This window comes from Scyliorhinus canicula, chromosome 6, assembly GCF_902713615.1.
Source record: "Scyliorhinus canicula chromosome 6, sScyCan1.1, whole genome shotgun sequence".
Taxonomy (NCBI): domain Eukaryota; kingdom Metazoa; phylum Chordata; class Chondrichthyes; order Carcharhiniformes; family Scyliorhinidae; genus Scyliorhinus; species Scyliorhinus canicula.
In genome coordinates, this window is record NC_052151.1 from 223,985,369 (window position 1) to 224,005,969 (window position 20,601).

Below are 20,601 nucleotides of genomic sequence, written 5' to 3' on the forward strand. Positions count from 1 at the left end.
ATTTTTTTTTAGTGTACCCAATCATTTTTCCAATTAAGGGGCAATTTAGCGTGGCCAATCCACTTACTCTGCACATTTTTGGGTTGTGGGGGCGAAACCCACGCAGACACTGGGAGAATGTGCAAACTCCACACGGACAGTGACCCAGAGCCGGGATCGAACCTGGGACCTCGGCGCCGTGAGGCGGTTGTGCTAACCACTAGGCCACCGTGCTGCCCCTGGCAGACCGCCTTGATGAGATTTCCATCCCGGGAGAGACAGCGGCCGCCACGGCTTCCGTGGCAAGTTTGCAAGCGCCGCATTTGGGGGAAACACTTAAAACGTCCGTGTCGCGCACTGAGGACGTAGGGATTAGGAGGAGGAGGCCACTCGGCCCATCGAGCCGAGACCGGTCAGCGGAGCGGACTGTAACACCGCTGCCAATCCTCGATGGCATCTCTCACCCGTGGAAAACGTTGGGAGGGGTTCAGCAGACACAAAGGAGATTTCGACGAGCGACAGGGAATGTTTTGAGATGGGAATCACAACTGGGAGTGAAAGAAAGACAGGGAGAGAGAGAGAGAGAGAGAGAGAGAGAAGCAAAGAGGTGTGGAGAGGGAAATCCACAGTTCACAGCCCCAGGGCGTGCACAGCAATGGTGCGACGATAGAGATCAGGAGATGCTCAAGGTGTTTAGAGTGCAGAGGAATTCAGATAGGGAGGGGTGTAGGGATTGGAGGTGGTTACAGAGATAGGGAGGGGTGTAGGGGCTGGAGGAGGTTACAGAGATAGGGAGGGGTGTAGGGGCTGGAGGAGGTTACAGAGATAGGGAGGGGTGTAGGGGCTGGAGGCGGTTACAGAGATAGGGAGGGGTGTAGGGGCTGGAGGAGGTTACAGAGATAGGGAGGGCTGTAGGAGGTTACAGAGATAGGGAGGGGTGTAGGAGCTGGGGGAGGTTACAGAGATAGGGAGGGGTGTAGGGACTGGAGGAGGTTACAGAGATAGGGAGGGTGTAGGGGATGGAGGAGGTTACGGATATAGGGAGGGTTGTAGGGGCTGGAGGAGGTTACAGAGATAGGGAGTGTTGTCGGTGCTGGAGGAGGTTACAGAGATAGGGAGGGTTGTAGGGGCTGGGGAGGTTACAGAGATGGGGATGGTTGTAGGGGCTGGAGGAGGTTACAGAGATAGGGAGTGTGGTCGGTGCTGAAGGAGGTTACAGAGATAGGGAGGGTTGTAGGGGCTGGGGGAGGTTACAGAGATGGGGATGGTTGTAGGGGCTGGAGGAGGTTACAGAGATAGGGAGGGTTGTAGGGGCTGGAGGACGTTACAGAGATAGGGAGGGTTGGAGGGTCTGGAGGAGGTTACAGGGATAGGGAGGGTTGTAGGGGCTGGAGGAGGTTACAGAGATTGGGAGGGGTGTGGGGACTGGAGGAGGTTACAGAGATAGGGAGGGGGTGTAGGGGCTGGAGGAGGTTACAGAGATAGAGAGGGTTGTAGGGGCTGGAGGAGGTTACAGAGATTGGGAGGGGTGTGGGGACTGGAGGAGGTTACAGAGATAGGGAGGGGGTGTAGGAGCTGGAGGAGGTTACAGATAGGGAGGGTTGTAGGGGCTGGAGGAGGTTACAGAGATACGGAGGGTTGTCGATGCTGGAGGAGGTTACAGAGATAGGGAGGGTTGTAGGGGTTGGAGGAGGTTACAGAGATAGGGAGCTGTGTAGGGGCTGGAGGAGGTTACAGAGATAGGGAGGGTTGTAGGGGCTGGAGGAGGTTACAGCGATAGGCAGGGTTGTAGGGACTGGAGGAGGTTACAGAGATAGGGATGGGTGTAGGGGCTGGAGGCGGTTACAGAGATAGGGAGGGTTGTAGTGGCTGGAGGCGGTTACAGAGATAGGGAGGATTGTCGGTGCTGGAGGTGATTACAGAGATAGGGATGTGTAGGGGCTGGAGGAGGTTACAGAGATTGGTAAGGGTGTAGGGACTGGAGGAGGTTACAGAGATGGGGAGGGTTGTAGGGACTGGAGGAAGTTACAGAGATAGGGAGTGTTGCAGGGACTGGAGGAGGTTACAGAGATAGGGGGGTTGCAGGGACTGGAGGAGGTTACAGAGATAGGGAGGGGGGTGTAGGAGCTGGAGGAGGTTACAGAGATAGGGAGGGGGGTGTAGGAGCTGGAGGAGGTTACAGATAGGGAGGGTTGTAGGGACTGGAAGAGGTGACAGAGATAGTGAGGGGTGTAGGGGCTGGAGGAAGTTACAGAGATAGGGAGAGGTGCAGGAGCTGGAGGAGGTAACAGATAGGGAGGGGTGTAGGGAGTGGCAGTGTTACAGAGATAGGGAGGGGTGTAGGAGCTGGAGGAGGTTACAGAGATAGGGAGGGGAGTGTAGGAGCTGGAGGAGGTTACAGATAGGGAGGGTTGGAGGGGCTGGAGTAGGTTATAGAGATAGGGAGGGGTGTAGGGGCTGGAGGAAGTTAGAGATAGGAAGGGGTTTGGGAGCTTGAGGAGGTTACAGATAGGGAGGGTTGTAGGGGCTGGAGGAGGTTACAGAGAGAGAGGGGGTGTAGGGTCTGGAGGAGGTTACAGAGATAGGGAGGGTTGAAGTGTCTGGAGGAGGTTGCAGAGATAGGGAAGGGGTGTAGGGTCTGGAGGAGGTTACAGAGATAGAGAGGGGGTGTAGGGTCTGGAGGTAACAGAGATAGGGAGGGTTGTCGGTGCTGGAGGAGGTTACAGAGATAGGGAGGTGTAGGGGCTGGAGGAGGTTACAGAGATAGGGAGGGTTGTAGGGGCTGGAGGAGGTTACAGAGATAGGGAGGGGTGCAGGATCTGGAGGAGGTTACAGATCGGGAGGGGTGCAGGGAGTGGCAGTGTTACAGAGATAGGGAGAGTTGTTGGGGCTGGGAGTGTGACAGTGGAATAAAGGGAGAGATGTTTTGCACGTTCTTTCCCAACTAATTCTGCCACTCTCCACCTCGGTCACCAGGTGGATACAAAGGAATTCAGAGCGCAAATTCCTTACTTCTTGCCAAAACGCACCTGTGAGGATAGACTGGTCCACGCGGAGAGTCGTCGATTTGATGGAAGTGAGTCGTATATCAGCCGGCACTTTGTCTCCCACTGAGGAAGCAGAAAGACGCGAAACAGAGTTAGTGGCAGACAGGCTCCCTCAGTACTGACTCTCTGACAGTGCAGCACTCCCTCAGTACCGACCCTCTGACAGTGCGGCACTCCCTCAGTACTGACCCTCTGACAGTGCAGCACTCCCTCAGTACTGACCCTCTGACAGTGCAGAACTCCCTCAGTACTGACCCTCTGACAGTGCGGCTCCCTCAGTACTGACCCTCAGACAGTGCGGCACTCCCTCAGTACTGACCCTCTGACAGTGCAGAACTCCCTCAGTACTGACCCTCTGACAGTGCGGCTCCCTCAGTACTGACCCTCAGACAGTGCGGCACTCCCTCAGTACTGACCCTCTGACAGTGCAGCACGCCCTCAGTACTGACCCTCTGACAGTGCGGCACTCCCTCAGTACTGACCCTCTGACAGTGCAGAACTCCCTCAGTACTGACCCTCTGACAGTGCAGCACTCCCTCAGTACTGACCCTCTGACAGTGCGGCACTCCCTCAGTACTGACCCTCTGACAGTGCGGCACTCCCTCAGTACTGACCCTCTGACAGTGCAGCACTCCCTCAGCACTGACCCTCTGACAGTGCAGCACTCCCTCAGTACTGACCCTCTGACAGTGCAGCACGCCCTACATACAGTGCACAACTCTGCTCTGCCCCCCTAACAAACACACACAGATGCAAGCCCGCAGTAAGCCCATACCTGCCACCTCGACGATATCCCCAGGAACGAGATCGCGGGCTTTTATCCGCTGGACACTCTTCCGATCTTGCCGGTATACCTTGCCCATCTCAGGCTCGTACTCTTTCAATGCCTCAATTGCATTTTCTGCATTCCTTTCCTGAAATAAGGTAATTCAATGAGATTTCAATGGACAGTGATCAGGAACAGGAATCCTGGCTGATTTCCTCTCTCTCTCTAACCCAGGGATCACTGGATAGTGATCAGGAGCAGGAACCCTGGCTGATTTCCCCTGTCTCTCTAACCCAGGGATCACTGGACAGTGATCAGGAGCAGGAACCCTGGCTGATTTCCCCTGTCTCTCTAACCCAGGGATCACTGGACAGTGATCAGGAGCAGGAACCCTGGCTGATTTCCCCTCTCTCTCTCTAACCCAGGGATCACTGGACAGTGATCAGGAGCAGGAACCCTGGCTGATTTCACCTCTCTCTCTAACCCCGGGATCACTGGACAGTGATCAGGAGCAGGAACCCTGGCTGATTTCCCCTCTCTCTCTCTAACCCAGGGATCACTGGACAGTGATCAGGAGCAGGAACCCTGGCTGATTTCCCCTCTCTCTCTAACCCAGGGATCACTGGACAGTGATCAGGAGCAGGAACCCTGGCTGATTTCCCCTCTCTCTCTCTAAACCAGGGATCACTGGATAGTGATCAGGAGCAGGGACCCTGGCTGATTTCCCCGCTCTCTAACCCAGGGATCACTGGACAGTGATCAGGAGCAGGAACCCTGGCTGATTTCTCCTCTCTCTCTAACCCAGGGATCACTGGATAGTGATCAGGAGCAGGAACCCTGGCTGATTTCCCCGCTCTCTAACCCAGGGATCACTGGACAGTGACCAGGAGCAGGAACCCTGGCTGATTTCCCCTCTCTCTCTAACCCAGGGGTCACTGGACAGTGATCAGGAGCAGGAACCCTGGCTGATTTCCCCTCTCTCTCTCTAAACCTGGGATCACTGGGCAGTGATCAGGAGCAGGAACCCTGGCTGATTTCCCCATGGAGACATTACATCAAATAATAACTAAAATCTTGATGCTTAGTCTCTCCTCAGTACCTGCCAAACGCCCACAATAGCGTTCGCTACGAGGATCAACAGAATGACAAATGGTTCCACAAACGCGGTGATAGTTTGCTCTCCTTCCTCAAACCAGGCCAGCACCTGAGGGAACAAGAGATGAATTCAAATCAGACTAACGGAGGGTCAAACATACAAGCAGCAAGAGTGTAACACAATGCTGCGGACAAAGGAACATCCAGTGTTTCATCAGGGAGCACAGGCTGGGGACATGTACAGAGGGAGCTTTACTCTGTATCTAACCCTGTGCTGTACCTGTCCTGGGAGTGTTTGATGGGGACAGTGTAGAGGGAGCTTTACTCTGTATCTAACCCCGTGCTGTACCTGTCCTGGGAGTGTTTGATGGGGACAGTGTAGACGGAGCTTTACTCTGTATCTAACACCGTGCTGTCCCTGTCCTGGTAGTGTTTGATGGGGACAGTGTAGAGGGAGCTTTACTCTGTATCTAACCCCGTGCTGTACCTGTCCTGGGAGTGTTTGATGGGGACAGTGCAGAGGGAGCTTTACTCTGTATCTAACCCCGTGCTGTACCTGTCCTGGGAGTGTTTGATGGGGACAGTGTAGAGGGAGCTTTACTCTGTATCTAACCCCGTGATGTACCTGTCCTGGGAGTGTTTGATGGGGACAGTGTAGAGGGAGCTTTACTCTGTATCTAACCCTGTGCTGTACCTGTCCTGGGAGTGTTTGATGGGGACAGTGTTGAGGGAGCTTTACTCTGTATCTAATCCCCGTGCTGTCCCTGTCCTGGGAGTGTTTGATGGGGACAGTGTAGAGGCAGCTTTACTCTGTATCTAACCCCGTGCTGTTCCTGTCCTGGGAGTGTTTTATGGGGACAGTGTAGAGGGAGCTTTACTCTGTATCTATCCCCGTACTGTATCTGTCCTGGGAGTGTTTGATGGGGACAGTGTAAAGGGAGCTTTACTCTGTATCTAACCCCGTGCTGTACCTGTCCTGGGAGTGTTTGATGCGGACAGTGGTTTGATGGGGAAAGTGTAGAGGGAGCTTTACTCTGTATCTAACCCCGTGATGTACCTGTCCTGGGAGAGTTTGATGGGGACAGTGTAGAGGGAGCTTTACTCTGTATCTAACCCCGTGCTGTACCTGTCCTGGGAGTGTTTGATGGGGACAGTGGTTTGATGGGGAAAGTGTAGAGGGAGCTTTACTCTGTATCTAACCCTGTGCTGTACCTGTCCTGGGAGTGTTTGATGGGGACAGTGTAGAGGAAGCATTATTCTGTATCTAACCCCGTGCTGTACCTGTCCGGCGAGTGTTTGATGGGGACAGTGTAGAGGGAGCTTTACTCTGTATCTAACCCCGTGCTGTACCTGTCCTGAGAGTGTTTGATGGGGACAGTGTAGAGGGATCTTTACTCTGTATCTAACCCCGTGCTGTACCTGTCCTGGGAGTGTTTGATGGGGGTCAGTGTAGAGGGAGCTTTACTCTATCTAACCCCGTGATGTACCTTTCCTGGGGGTGTTTGGAGGACAGTGTAGAGGGAGCTTTACTCTGTATCTAACCCCGTGCTGTTCCTGTCCTGGGAGTGTTTTATGGGGACAGTGTAGAGGGAGCTTTACTCTGTATCTATCCCCGTACTGTATCTGTCCTGGGAGTGTTTGATGGGGACAGAGTAAAGGGAGCTTTACTCTGTATCTAACCCCGTGCTGTACCTGTCCTGGGACTGTTTGATGCGGACAGTGGTTTGATGGGGAAAGTGTAGAGGGAGCTTTACTCTGTATCTAACCCCGTGATGTACCTGTCCTGGGAGTGTTTGATGGGGACAGTGTAGAGGGAGCTTTACTCTGTACCTAACCCCGTGCTGTACCTGTCCTGGGAGTGTTTGATGGGGACAGTGGTTTGATGGGGAAAGTGTAGAGGGAGCTTTACTCTGTATCTAACCCTGTGCTGTACCTGTCCTGGGAGTGTTTGATGGGGACAGTGTAGAGGAAGCATTATTCTGTATCTAACCCCGTGCTGTACCTGTCCGGGGAGTGTTTGATGCTCGCGTTGTATATAAATGTGGAGTGTGAGCCAGGACAGAGAGTAATGAGCTAGGGGCCTTTTGGGAGTTTTTTGTGAGATCAGCAATGTCCATGAGAGGGCCAAGAACACATTCCTCTCAGCTTGTTTATATTTCTTTAAAAAAAAACAACATCCCGATCCAAACATTCCTGACGGAAGCTCAGCAGCCCGGAGAGTTGGGAAAGTTTATCTCGATTGGACAGGAAGTGTTTAATTTGGAGCCACGGTTCCCACAGTTGGCCTGTGTAGTATGGGGCGGGGAGCAGGGGCCACAGAGGTCTGGGAATTTAGGCTAACCTTGGGGACTACGTGAAACGGTCCAACCCTCGGAGAAGCGGGCGGGGAAGCAGGACATGAATGGTTAGAAAACTAAACTCCAGGAATAACTCAAAACCCAGCCATGCACAGTTTATAGACAGAGCACAACTAAAATCCAGAAGCCGCATCAATTTTGGTTCTCATTCAATCACATTCCGCACAACACAGTACTGAGGGAGTGCTGCACTGTCAGAGGGTCAGTACTGAGGGGATGCTGCACTGTCAGAGGGTCAGTACTGAGGGAGTGCTGCACTGTCAGAGGGTCAGTACTGAGGGAGTGCCGCACTGTCAGAGGGTCAGTACTGAGGGAGTGCCGCACTGTCAGAGGGTCAGTACTGAGGGGATGCTGCACTGTCAGAGGGTCAGTACTGAGGGAGTGCGGCACTGTCAGAGGGTCAGTACTGAGGGAGTGCTGCACTGTCAGAGGGTCAGTACTGAGGGAGTGCCGCACTGTCAGAGGGTCAGTACTGAGGGGATGCTGCACTGTCAGAGGGTCAGTACTGAGGGAGTGCTGCACTGTCAGAGGGTCAGTACTGAGGGAGTGCCGCACTGTCAGAGGGTCAGTACTGAGGGAGTGCCGCACTGTCAGAGGGTCAGTACTGAGGGAGCGCCGCACTGTCAGTGGGTCAGTACTGAGGGAGTGCCGCACTGTCAGAGGATCAGTACTGAGGGAGTGCTGCACTGTCAGAGGGTCAGTACTGAGGGAGTGCCGCACTGTCAGAGGGTCAGTACTGAGGGAGTGCCGCACTGTCAGAGGGTCAGTACTGAGGGAGTGCTGCACTGTCAGAGGGTCAGTACTGAGGGAGTGCTGCACTGTCAGAGGGTCAGTACTGAGGGAATGCTGCACTGTCAGAGGGTCAGTACTGAGGGAGCGCCGCACTGTCAGTGGGTCAGTACTGAGGGAGTGCTGCACTGTCAGAGGGTCAGTACTGAGGGAGTGCCGCACTGTCAGAGGATCAGTACTGAGGGAGTGCCGCACTGTCAGAGGGTCAGTACTGAGGGAGTGCTGCACTGTCAGAGGGTCAGAACTGAGGGAGTGCTGCACTGTCAGAGGGTCAGTACTGAGGGAGTGCTGCACTGTCAGAGGGTCAGTAATGAGGGAGTGCCGCACTGTCAGAGGGTCAGTACTGAGGGAGTGCCGCACTGTCAGAGGGTCAGTACTGAGGGAGTGCTGCGCTGTCACAGGGTCAGTACGGAGGGAGTGTCGCACTGTCAGAGGGTCAGTGCTGAGGGAGTGCCGCACTGTCAGAGGGTCAGTACTGAGGGAGTGCCACACTGTCAGAGGGTCAGTACTGAGGGAGCGCTGCACTGTCAGAGGGTCAGTACTGAGGGAGTGCCGCACTGTCAGAGGGTCAGTACTGAGGGAGTGTACTTTGGGTCCATTGGGATTGTGGACAGTGGGAGTGAACGGGAAGGGGTTTGGGTCCATTGGGATTGTGTACAGTGGGAGTGAATGGGAAGGGGTTTGGGTCCATTGGGATTGTGTACAGTGGGAGTGAACGGGAAGGGGTTTGGGTCCATTGGGATTGTGCACAGTGGGAGTGAACGGGAAGGGGTTTAGGTCCATTGGGATTGTGCACAGTGGGAGTGAACGGGAAGAGGTTTGGGACCATTGGGATTGTGTGCAGTGGGAGTGAACGGGAAGGTGTTTCGGTCCATTGGGATTGTGTACAGTGGGAGTGAACGGGAAGGGGTTTGGGTCTATTGGGATTGTGGACAGTGGGAGTGAACGGGGAGGGGTTGGGACCATTGGGATTGTGTGCAGTGGGAGTGAACGGGAAGGTGTTTGGGTCCATTGGGATTGTGTACAGTGGGAGTGAACGGAAGAGGTTTGGGTCCAATGGGATTGTGCACAGTGGGAATGAACGGGAAGGGGTTTGGGTCCATTGGGATTGTGCACAGTGGGAATGAACGGGAAGGGGTTTGGGTCCATTGGGATTGTGTACAGTGGGAGTGAACGGGAAAGGGTTTGGGTCCATTGGGATTGTGTACAGTGGGAGTGAACGGGAAGGGGTTTGGGTCCATTGGGATTGTGTCCAGTTGGAGTGAATGGGAAGGAGTTTGGGTCCATTGGGATTGTGTACAGTGGGAGTGAACGGTAAGGAGTTTGGGTCCATTGGGATTGTGTACAGTGGGAGTGAACGGTAAGGAGTTTGGGTCCATTGGGATTGTGAGTGGGCGTGAACGGGAAAGATTTCTTTTGGCTCGGGTTTGGTCTTCACAGCCAGTTGATATGGGGTCTGAGAGAGATAACTTTAAATTGCTCTGTGAATGTTCTCAATTACCCAACGGGGTCTAGCTAAACACAGTAGGTTTGCGAATGTTTGAGATGCAATTTAATGTTGTGCCTTCCCCACCCCCCAATGCCTGGCCGATGACTCAGTGGCTGGTAGAAAGTTCACTGCTTCTCATGCACCGTCCCTTTGCCGCTCTGAATCTGGTGTGTTTATTAAAGCACATTCCAGCACAGACACACTCAAACTCCAACACTCCCTTAACCCTTTGAGAACACGGAACTGGGATCCCTGCCGCTCAGCCACAGGGGCAGAGCATTCCTGGACGTTTGACCAGTTGTGTGGGTAAGCGCCAGCCCGGTCCTGCCCAGCCCTGCCCAGCCATGCTCGGCCCTACCCGTCCTTGCCCAGCCATGCTCGGCCCTGCCCAGCCATGCCCTGCCCTACCCAGCCTGACCCTGCCCTGCCCAGCCATGCTCGGCCCTACCCGGACTTGCCCAGCCATGCTATGCCCTACCCGGCCCTGCCCAGCCATGCTCGGCCATGCCCTGCCCTGCCCTGCCCAGCCATGCTCGGCCCTACCCGACCCTGCCCTGCCCATCCATGCCCTGCCCAGCCATGCTCGGCCCTGCCCAGCCATGCCCTGCCCGGCCATGCCCTGCCCAGCCATGCTTGGCCCTGCCCAGGGGGTGGCGTGGGGATTGCGGATTCTCCAGGAGGCTGTGTCACAGCCCCAATGTCGGACATCAAAGGGACCGGTCTGGAAATTGCTGGGACTTTGTCAGCTACCAATCCACTCCCCTTTCGCCACTTCCTTCAAGGCCACTCCCCGCTTCCATTTCAACTATCATTCTCACAGCTCCAGAAAGCCAGCTAATGCCCGATCTTCAGGTAAATTCAGAGGGAAATAAAGACGAGGCCCATTCCCACACGGCACACCCAACCCATTTCCATTTAAGGAAATTGTCGTCTTTGAGCATTGGTCCAGAGTGTGCCAGAGTAAAGCACACTAAACACTATTCCCAGAGCAGGTATAGCACGGGGTTAGATACAGAGTAAGGCTCTCTCTGCACTGTCCCCATCAAACACTCCCAGGACAGGTACAGCACGGGGTTAGATACAGAGTAAAGCTCTCTCTGCACTGTCCCCATCAAACACTCCCAGGACAGGTACAGCACGGGGTTAGATACAGAGTAAAGCTCCCTCTACACTGTCCCATCAAACACTCCCAGGACAGGTACAGCACGGGGTTAGATACAGAGTAAAGCTCCCTCTACACTGTCCCCATCAAACCGTCCCAGGACAGGTACAGCACGGGGTTAGATACAGAGTAAAGCTCCCTCTACACTGTCCCCATCAAACAGTCCCAGGACAGGGGCAGCACGGGGTTAGATACAGAGTAAAGCTCCCTCTACACTGTCCCCATCAAACACTCCCAGGACAGGTACAGCACGGGGTTAGATACAGAGTAAAGCTCTCTCTGCACTGTCCCCATCAAACACTCCCAGGACAGGTACAGCACGGGGTTAGATACAGAGTAAAGCTCCCTCTCCACTGTCCCATCAAACACTCCCAGGACAGGTACAGCACGGGGTTAGATACAGAGTAAAGCTCCCTCTACACTGTCCCCGTCAAACACTCCCAGGACAGGTACAGCACGGGGTTAGATACAGAGTAAAGCTCCCTCTACGCTGTCCCCATCAAACACTCCCAGGACAGGTACAGCACGGGGTTAGATACAGAGTAAAGCTCCCTCTACACTGTCCCCATCAAACACTCCCAGGACAGGTACAGCACGGGGTTAGATACAGAGTAAATCTCCCTCTACACTGTCCCCATCAAACACTCCCAGGACAGGTACAGCACGGGGTTAGATACAGAGTAAAGCTCTCTCTACACTGTCCCCATCAAACACTCCCAGGACAGGTACAGCACAGGGTTAGATACAGAGTAAAGCTCCCTCTACACTCTCCCCATCAAACACCCAGGACAGGTACAGCACGGGGTTAGATACAGAGTAAAGCTCCCTCTACACTGTCCCCATCAAACACTCCCAGGACAGGTACAGCACGGGGTTAGATACAGAGTAAAGCTCCCTCTACACTGTCCCCATCAAACACTCCCAGGACAGGTACAGCATGGGATTAGATACAGAGTAAAGCTCTCTCTACACTGCCCCCGTCAAACACTCCCAGGACAGGTACAGCACGGGGTTAGATACAGAGTAAAGCTCCCTCTACTCTGTCCCCATCAAACACTCCCAGGACAGGTACAGCACGGGGTTAGATACAGAGTAAAGCTCCCTCTACACTGTCCCCATCAAACACTCCCAGGACAGGTACAGCACGGGGTTAGATACAGAGTAAACCTCCCTCTACACATTCCACATCAAACACTCCCGGGGCTGGTAGAGTAAGGGGCTAGAAACAGAGTAACGTTCCCTCCACCCAGACATGAGGCAGCGGGCTGTGAGGGAGAAATCTGCACAGTGAGGGGAGTCGCTGTCCACGACAGGGGTTGAAGCAGAGATGGTGAAGGATTTCAAATGGAAACTGGCCGGGCTCTGGGGGAGTGGTACCAATGTCAGCGAGGACGTGGCTGCGGGAATGGGCTCGTCCCGTGCTGCTCTGACTCTATGACGAGCAGCGTTGGCCGTCGGGGTCGCAATTTCCCCTACGCTTTGCAACCAGCTGCAGAGCCCAAGGGAGCTGAACTGAGTGGATCGCTGTACTTACGAAAGAGATGCAGGCAGCAAGCAGCAATATCCGCACCAGTAAATCTTCAAACTGATCGAGCACCAGAGACCACAGAGACTTGCCTGAAGAGAGAATGAGAAAAAGGGGGGGGGGGAAGAAAGAGGGAGAGGGCATGCAGGGACCCAGCGAGGGGAGGAGAAGTCAGAGGCAGGGGGTGGGGGCAGGGCAGAAGGGGGCGAGTGCAGGGCGTGAGAGTCAAGCAAGGTGCAAAGGACCAGAGCAGGAGGGGATGGAACAGGGTGAAAAAGAGGAGAGAGAGGGAGGGAGAGAGCGAGAGAGACAAAGAGAGAGAGCAATCCATTACCACACACAAGCAAAGCTTTCTTCCATGTTCATCAATTGAAGGAATCAGAATTAGAACTGCAGAAGCTAATGGGCAGGTGAAAGGTTTCATCAGGCACAGAGAACTATGTTCTAACCCTGGGTCAGAGAGAGGGGAAATCAGCCAGGGTTCCTGCTCCTGATCACTGTCCAGTGATCCCTGGGTTAGAGAGAGAGAGAGAGGGGAAATCAGCCAGGAGTTCCTGCTCCTGATCACTGTCCAGTGATCCCTGGGTTAGAGAGAGGGGAAATCAGCCAGGGTTCCTGCTCCTGATCACTGTCCAGTGATCCCTGGGTTAGAGAGAGAGGGGGAATCAGCCAGGGTTCCTACTCCTGATCACTGTCCAGTGATCCCTGGGTTAGAGAGAGGGGAAATCAGCCAGGGTTCCTGCTCCTGATCACTGTCCAGTGATCCCTGGGTTACAGAGAGCGGGAAATCAGCCAGGGTTCCTGCTCCTGATCACTGTCCAGTGATCCCTGGGTTAGAAAGAGAGAGGGGTAATCAGCCAGGGTTCCTGCTCCTGATCACTGTCCAGTGATCCCTGGGTTAGAGAGGGGGGAAATCAGCCAGGGTTCCTGGTCCTGATCACTGTCCAGTAATCCCTGGGTTAGAGAGAGAGAGGGAAATCATCCAGGGTTCCTGCTCCTGATCACTGTCCAGTGATCCCTGGGTTAGAGAGAGAGAGAGAGAGAGGGGAAATCAGCCAGGGTTCCTGCTCCCGATCACTGTCCAGTGATCCATGGGTTAGAGAGAGAGAGAAAGAGCGGGGAAATCAGCCAGGGTTCCTGCTCCTGTTCACTGTCCAGTGATCCCTGGGTTAGAGAGAGAGGGGAATCAGCCAGGTTCCTGATCTTGATCACTATCCAGTGATCCCTGTGTTAGAGAGAGAGGGGAAATCAGCCAGGATTCCTGCTCCTGATCACTGTCCAGTGATCCCTGGGTTAGAGAGAGGGGGGAAATCAGCCAGGGTTCCTGCTCCTGATCACTGTCCAGTGATCCCTGGGTTAGAGAGTGGGGAAATCAGCCAGGGTTCCTGCTCCTGATCACTGTCCAGTGATCCCTGCGTTAGAAAGAGAGAGGGGTAATCAGCCAGGGTTCCTGCTCCTGATCACTGTCCAGTGATCCCTGGGTTAGAGAGGGGGGAAATCAGCCAGGGTTCCTGGTCCTGATCACTGTCCAGTGATCCCTGGGTTAGAGAGAGAGAGAGAGGGGAAATCAGCCAGGGTTCCTGCTCCCGATCACTGTCCAGTGATCCATGGGTTAGAGAGAGAGAGAAAGAGCGGGGAAATCAGCCAGGGTTCCTGCTCCTGATCACTGTCCAGTGATACCTGGGTTAGGGAGCGGGGAAATCAGCCAGGGTTCCTGCTCCTGATCACTGTCCAGTGATCCCTGGGTTAGAGAGAGAGAGAGGGGAAATCAGCCAGGGTCCCTGCTCCTGATCACTGTCCAGTGATCCCTGGGTTAGAGAGAGAGGGAAATCATCCAGGGTTCCTGCTCCTAATCACTGTCCAGTGATCCCTGGGTTAGAGAGAGAGAGAGAGAGGGGAAATCAGCCAGGGTTCCTGCTCCTGATCACTGTCCAGTGATCCCTGGGTTAGTGAGTGGGGAAATCAGCCAGGGTTCCTGCTCCTGATCACTGTCCAGTGATCCCTGGGTTAGAAAGAGAGAGGGGTAATCAGCCAGGGTTCCTGCTCCTGATCACTGTCCAGTGATCCCTGGGTTAGAGAGAGGGGGGAAATCAGCCAGGGTCCCTGCTCCTGATCACTGTCCAGTGATCCCTGGGTTAGAGAGAGAGAGGGGTAATCAGCCAGGGTTCCTGCTCCTAATCACTGTCCAGTGATCCCTGGGTTAGAGAGAGAGAGAGAGAGAGAGGGGAAATCAGCCAGGGTTCCTGCTCCTGATCACTGCCCAGTGATCCATGGGTTAGAGAGAGAGGGGGGAAATCAGCCAGGGTCCCTGCTCCTGATCACTGTCCAGTGATCCCTGGGTTAGAGAGAGAGAGAGGGGTAATCAGCCAGGGTTCCTGCTCCTAATCACTGTCCAGTGATCCCTGGGTTAGAGAGAGAGAGAGAGAGAGAGAGAGAGAGGGGAACTCAGCCAGGGTTCCTGCTCCTGCTCACTGTCCAGTGATCCCTGGGTTAGAGAGAGAGAGGGGAAATCAGCCAGGGTTCCTGCCGCTGATCACTGTCCAGTGATCCCTGGGTTAGAGAGAGAGTGAGAGCGGGGAAATCAGCCAGGGTTCCTGCCGCTGATCACTGTCCAGTGATCCCTGGGTTAGAGAGAGAGAGAGCGGGGAAATCAGCCAGGTTTCCTGCTGCTGATCACTGTCCAGTGATCCCTGGGTTAGAGAGAGAGAGGGTAAATCAGTCAGGGTTCCTGCTCCTGATCATTATCTAGTGACCTCAGTTGGAAGGAACGTGCCTGATTTGGACGTGGTATAAATAAGGTTTTGGGATAATAGTGCTCTTGTTGCTCAGAATTTGTGACTGTGCCTCTCTCGGGATCAGGGGTTCAAATCCCACCCCGCCAGCTGGTGCAATCTTAATTCAATGAATAAAGTTTGGAGTTATAAAGTTGGCCTCAGCAACGGTGACCATCAAACTATCATCGATTGTCGCAAAAGCCGATGTGATTTGGTAATGTCCTTTAGGGGAGGAAATCTGCCGCTCTTAACCTGTCTGGCCTACACGTGACTCCGGACCCACCGCAATGCAGAACACAAGAGCAGGAGGCCATTCAGCCCCTCGAGCCTGCACCGCCTTTCAATACGGTGACACTAATCTCGGCCTCAACTACACTTTCACGCCCGTTCTCCGTAGCCCTTCAACCCATTACTGATCTGTCTATCCCAGGGGTGGGCAAACTACGGCCCACGGGCTGCATGCGGCCCGCCAAAGGTCTTTATGCGGCCCACCAAGATCAAGTCATTAAAAAAAAAATGTTTTTTTTTTTAAATTTAATGTTAATTGGGGGGGGAGGGGTTGTTGGGTTACTGGTATAGGGTGGATACGTTGACTTGAGTAGGGTGATCATTGCTCGGCACAACATGTGTTTCATGTGAAGTTTCTACTTTAAAATATTAATTTATAAAAATTAATTGCTTTTTTTCTTTAAAAACCTTTTATTTTGGCTATTTTAAATATTAATTATTTTACTTAATATACAATGCGGCCCTTTAAAATTGTGAATTTCTGAATGTGGCCCTTGCACGGAAAAGTTTGCCCACCCCTGGTCTATCCCCTGCTTACAATTACTCACTGTCATGGCATTCATTCCACTCTGGGGTAGCGAGTTCCACAGATTCATGGCCCTGTGAGACTAGTCCTCACTTCGGTTTTAAATTTGCTACCTTTCATCCTCAAACTGCAGCCCCTCGATTTAGATTGCCCCACGAGAGGAATCATCCGCTCGACGGCTACTTTATCCACACCGTTTAGCATCTTGTATACCTCAATGAGATCTGCTCCAATCCTTCTAAACTCCAGAGAGTATGGGCCCCAAGCTGATCAATCTCTCATCGAGCCGACTCAATGAGCCAAGGACTCTGAATCGCCCTCTGAAAGGGCGAAGGGAGTCGCTCAGTCGCAGAGGCAATTCGGGATGGGAACAAATGCCAGCCCTGCCAACATCCCGGGAAAGATTAAACAAACGGCAGAGCTCTCCCGCCTTCCCGGGAGCACATCTGAAAGTGGAGATGAGGGTTCAGTGACCCGGGGCGGGCAGGAACGGGGTGGGTTGTGTGTTCTGGTTGGACCACATCAGATGTAATCCGCTTACATTCCGGCCACCAAGCCTTTCAAAAGAATAAACTGGCCTTGGAAGGAGCAGCATTTAACATGATCACAGCTCCAAATCCAGATCACAAAGAGAGGACTGGGTCTTCTCTGGAGGAGGCCTCCTCCTGTTCCTGTGTAACAGGCTGGAGAAGGGGCTGAATGGGGCCTCCTCCTGTTCCTGTGTAACAGGCTGGAGAAGGGGCTGAATGGGGCCTCCTGTTCCCAACAGACTGGAGAAGGGGCTGAATGGGGCCTCCTGTACCTGTGTAACAGGCTGGAGAAGGGGCTGAATGGGGCCTCCTCCTGTTCCTGTGTAACAGGCTGGAGAAGGGGCTGAATGGGGCCTCCTGTTCCTGTGTAACAGGCTGGAGAAGGGGCTGAATGGGGCCTCCTCCTGTTCCTGTGTAACAGGCTGGAGAAGGGGCTGAATGGGGCCTCCTCCTGTTCCATTGTAACAGGCTGGAGAAGGGGCTGAATGAGGCCTCCTCCTGTTCCAGTGTAACAGGCTGGAGAAGGGGCTGAATGGGGCCTCCTCCTGTTCCTGTGTAACAGGCTGGAGAAGGGGCTGAATGGGGCCTCCTCCTGTTCCTGTGTAACAGGCTGGGGAAGGGGTTGAGTTGCCTACAGAGATTAACAAGAGGCAAGAGATTGATTCCACTGCCGGGGAATGTGAAACACCGTCTCAGAGTAATGGGGTCGATCACTGAGGGATGAGATGAGGAGAAATCACTTTGTTCAAAAGGTTGTGGATGCTGCAGCATGGGATACATTGAAGACAGCTTTTTGTCTCAGGGACATGTGAAGGGGAGGAAGAGGGAAATGGAGTTGGAGCCAAGATCAGCCATGATCGTATTGACGGGTGGAGCAGCTTCGATGGGACCAACCCGCCTCGATTTATTAAGTCCCTACGAGTCTGATCTATGTCACCACACGAGGTTAGAGATTTTCATACCTTCTTCCGCTGGCAGCTCTGGGTAGGCAGGAGGTGGAGTCACATGGAAAAGGAGAGAGAGAAGGCATTAGAAGCTGCAGCGCACAGCAACGAGACACCGGCAATGAAACGTCATTCATTGGTCAGTGAAAGGGTGCCCCCCCCCCCCCCCCCCCCCCAACCACCCCACCCCACCCCCCAGACACCACCACCAACCCCCAGCCTGTGAGAGAGCGGCCAGGTACACGACACAGTGCCCAGAGCTCGAAATCCGACCAACCAGTCGGGCAATTTGCCCAGGCCGTCTGCCCAATTTCGGACCCTGACGGGGCCAGCGCGATCTAAGCATCTCTCAAGTTCAACTGACTGAATTCCGGCGAGACGGGACTGATGTAGCCCCAAGTCCGTACACGATTCAGCTCCGCAGGGAAGTTTACAGGTGGTGTAGCGGTTTGTAATTTCAATTATATTTCACGAATATACGGATGAGCAGCAGGAGGCCACTCTGCCCCTCGGGGCTGCCATTCTGGAAGATGGTGACTGATCTGATTATGACCTCGACCCCACATTCCTGCTGACCCCCCGATGACCTTTCACCCCCCCTCATTAATCGGGAATCTCTCCCGCTCTGCCTTAAAAATATTCCCAGATTCTGCTCCCGCTGCGTTTTGTGGAAGAGAGTTCCGGAGAGTCACCAGCCTCTGAGAGGCAACATTCCTCCCCATCTCCGTTTGGAATGGGCGACCCCTTATTGTTAAACAGTGACCCCTCCCTTCGGTCTAGATTCCCCCCACACGAGGAAACATCCTCTCCACATCCACCCTGTCAACACCCCTCAGCCTCTGAAAGGTTTGGGTCAAGTCTCCTCTCGGTCTGATCAACTCCAGCAGATACAATCCCAACCTCTCCACCCTTCCCTCAGGAGACACCCCGCCCGTTCCTGGTGTTAGTCCGGGAAACCGTCTCTGAACAGGTTCCAACCCATTGACATCTTCCCTTCAATAAGGAGACGGATTCTGTCCACACTACTCCAGATGTGCTCTCCCTAATATCCTGGACAACTGAAGCAAATCCTCCCGACTTTTATATTCAATTCCCCTCCCAATAAACAATAACATTGTTGACGTTCCCAATGACTCGCTGCCCCTGTCCTCCAGCCGTTTGTGATTCATACACTGGGACACCCAGATCCCTCAACATCACCTTCCTTTTAAACTCCTGCTGCTACGGTCTGTCTATTTTCTTGTTGCTACACGATTGTTACATGTCGTGTTGTGTTTCTAACCCAACCCTTTCGCCCACGTATCTATTTTTCGACGTATGTCACACTGACACTCTGAAGTTTCGAGGAACAAAGGGACTGTGGTGGGTTTGTCCATATATCTCTGAAGGCAGAAGGGCAGGTTAATAGGGCACTTGCCTTGATCAAATGAGGCAGAGATTACAAAAGCAAGGAGTTGGAGTTGGTGAGGGGGCGGGAAGTTTAGGGGGGATTTGAGGATAGCATGTTTTACCCAAAGGGTGGTGACGGTCTGGAACGCACTGCCTGGGAGGGTGGGAGAGGCGGGTTGCCTCACATACTTTACAAAGTACCTGGATGAGCACTTGACAGACTTTGCCAAGGGCTGGCAAATGGGATTAGGGAGGCAGGTCAGGTGCATTTCATGCAGACTCGATGGGCCGAAGGGCCTCTTCTGTACTATTTTTCTGTCGTTCTCTGACTGCAATTCAGCATTGGAAGTGCAGAGATGTTTCTTGAATAAAGGAGCATAAGACATAGGAGCAGAATTAGGCCACTCGGCCCATCGAGTCTGCTCCGCCATTCAATCATGGCTGATATTTTTCTCATCCCCATTCTCCTGTCTTCTCCCCATAATCCCTGATCCCCTTATTAATCAAGAACCTATCTATCTCTGTCAGCTCACTCAGTGAGTTGGACCATTATCAGTGAGAATCATGGTGAGATAAACCACACGCTCAAAAATACATACACCGCGCTACAACACATACACCGCGCTACAACACATACACCGCGCTACAACACATACACCGCGCTACAACACATACACCGCGCTACAACACATACACCGCGCTACAACACATACACCGCGCTACAACACATACACCGCGCTACAACACATACACCGCGCTACAACACATACACCGCGCTACAACACATACACCGCGCTACAACACATACACCGCGCTACAACACATACACCGCGCTACAACACATACACACCACAACAATGACAAATATGCAAACATTTCAACATGCTACAGACAAACGTACAAAACACCAACATGATACAACACACACGTCAACACACTACAAGGCAGACAAATATACAAACATGTCAACATGCTGTCCACAAACATACCAAACTAGAGACTACAGGCGCAAAAACACAACATAGGCACAAACATACAAACACATGCATAAACGCCAATACACCACAGCACACTCGTCTACAAACACCTATGAAAACATGCTACAACATACTGACAAATTTACAAACATGCCACAATACATGCATAAATATAGAGACACCAACATGCTCCAAACATGTGGAATGCACAATGCCTCACACACATGCATCAACACACGTGGGGGCCCATGGCAAAATGCAGATATGCCAACAGTCCATGCATACACACGTGTGCTAACCATGCAGCTTCCAGACACACGAGCACACTATTTCACACACCAGTACTCAGCTACACACAGATATAGACACTAATGGGAGCTAACATTTTCCACGTTGAGTATGCTCACGCACACGAGCTAACATTTTGTCAATCACACATGCAGCTCAACAACACAGCGAATTACCCAGAGATAAGCACACAGGCTGCTTCTTCGTAGGGCACTGGGGAAAGCCAGAGAGCAAATCAACATCAGTGAACAGCACAGCGACAGCACTCCTGTCAGAGCTGTTTGTACCAATTAGCTGCACACTGGGAATTCAACACGCTGCTCAAAACACAGCGTCACAGAGACTGCGAGCAACTCAACACGGAACACGGGGCCCAGAGAAGACAATCCAGACAAGGATCGTGTAGGTCCCCACCACCAACAATTACCCGTACCAGCCTCCCCGGACAGGCGCCGGAATGTGGCGACTAGGGGCTTTTCACAGTAACTTCATTGAAGCCTACTCGTGACAATAAGCGATTTTCATTTCATTACCCAGTGATCAAATCAAATCATCCCAGGGCATGTACAGCACAGGGATAGATCCAGAGTAAAGCTCCCTCGACACTGTCCCCATCAAACACTCCCAGGACAGGTACAGCACGGGGATAGATCCAGAGTAAAGCTTCCTCTACACT

General features: G+C 53.2%; 1 protein-coding gene across 1 annotated transcript in view; it reads right to left on the reverse strand.

Annotated features, from left to right (window-relative positions):
* Positions 1–20,601, reverse strand: part of LOC119968055 (sarcoplasmic/endoplasmic reticulum calcium ATPase 1-like) — a 33,992-nt gene that overhangs the window by 4,265 nt on the left and 9,126 nt on the right. The window contains exons 2-6 of the mRNA XM_038801154.1: positions 17,290–17,307; positions 12,219–12,301; positions 4,892–4,996; positions 3,802–3,940; positions 2,912–3,089 (exon numbers count right to left, since the gene is read on the reverse strand). Of these exons, the coding sequence (XP_038657082.1) occupies positions 2,912–3,089; positions 3,802–3,940; positions 4,892–4,996; positions 12,219–12,301; positions 17,290–17,307 (523 nt within the window). The remainder of the gene's footprint in view (positions 1–2,911; positions 3,090–3,801; positions 3,941–4,891; positions 4,997–12,218; positions 12,302–17,289; positions 17,308–20,601) is intronic.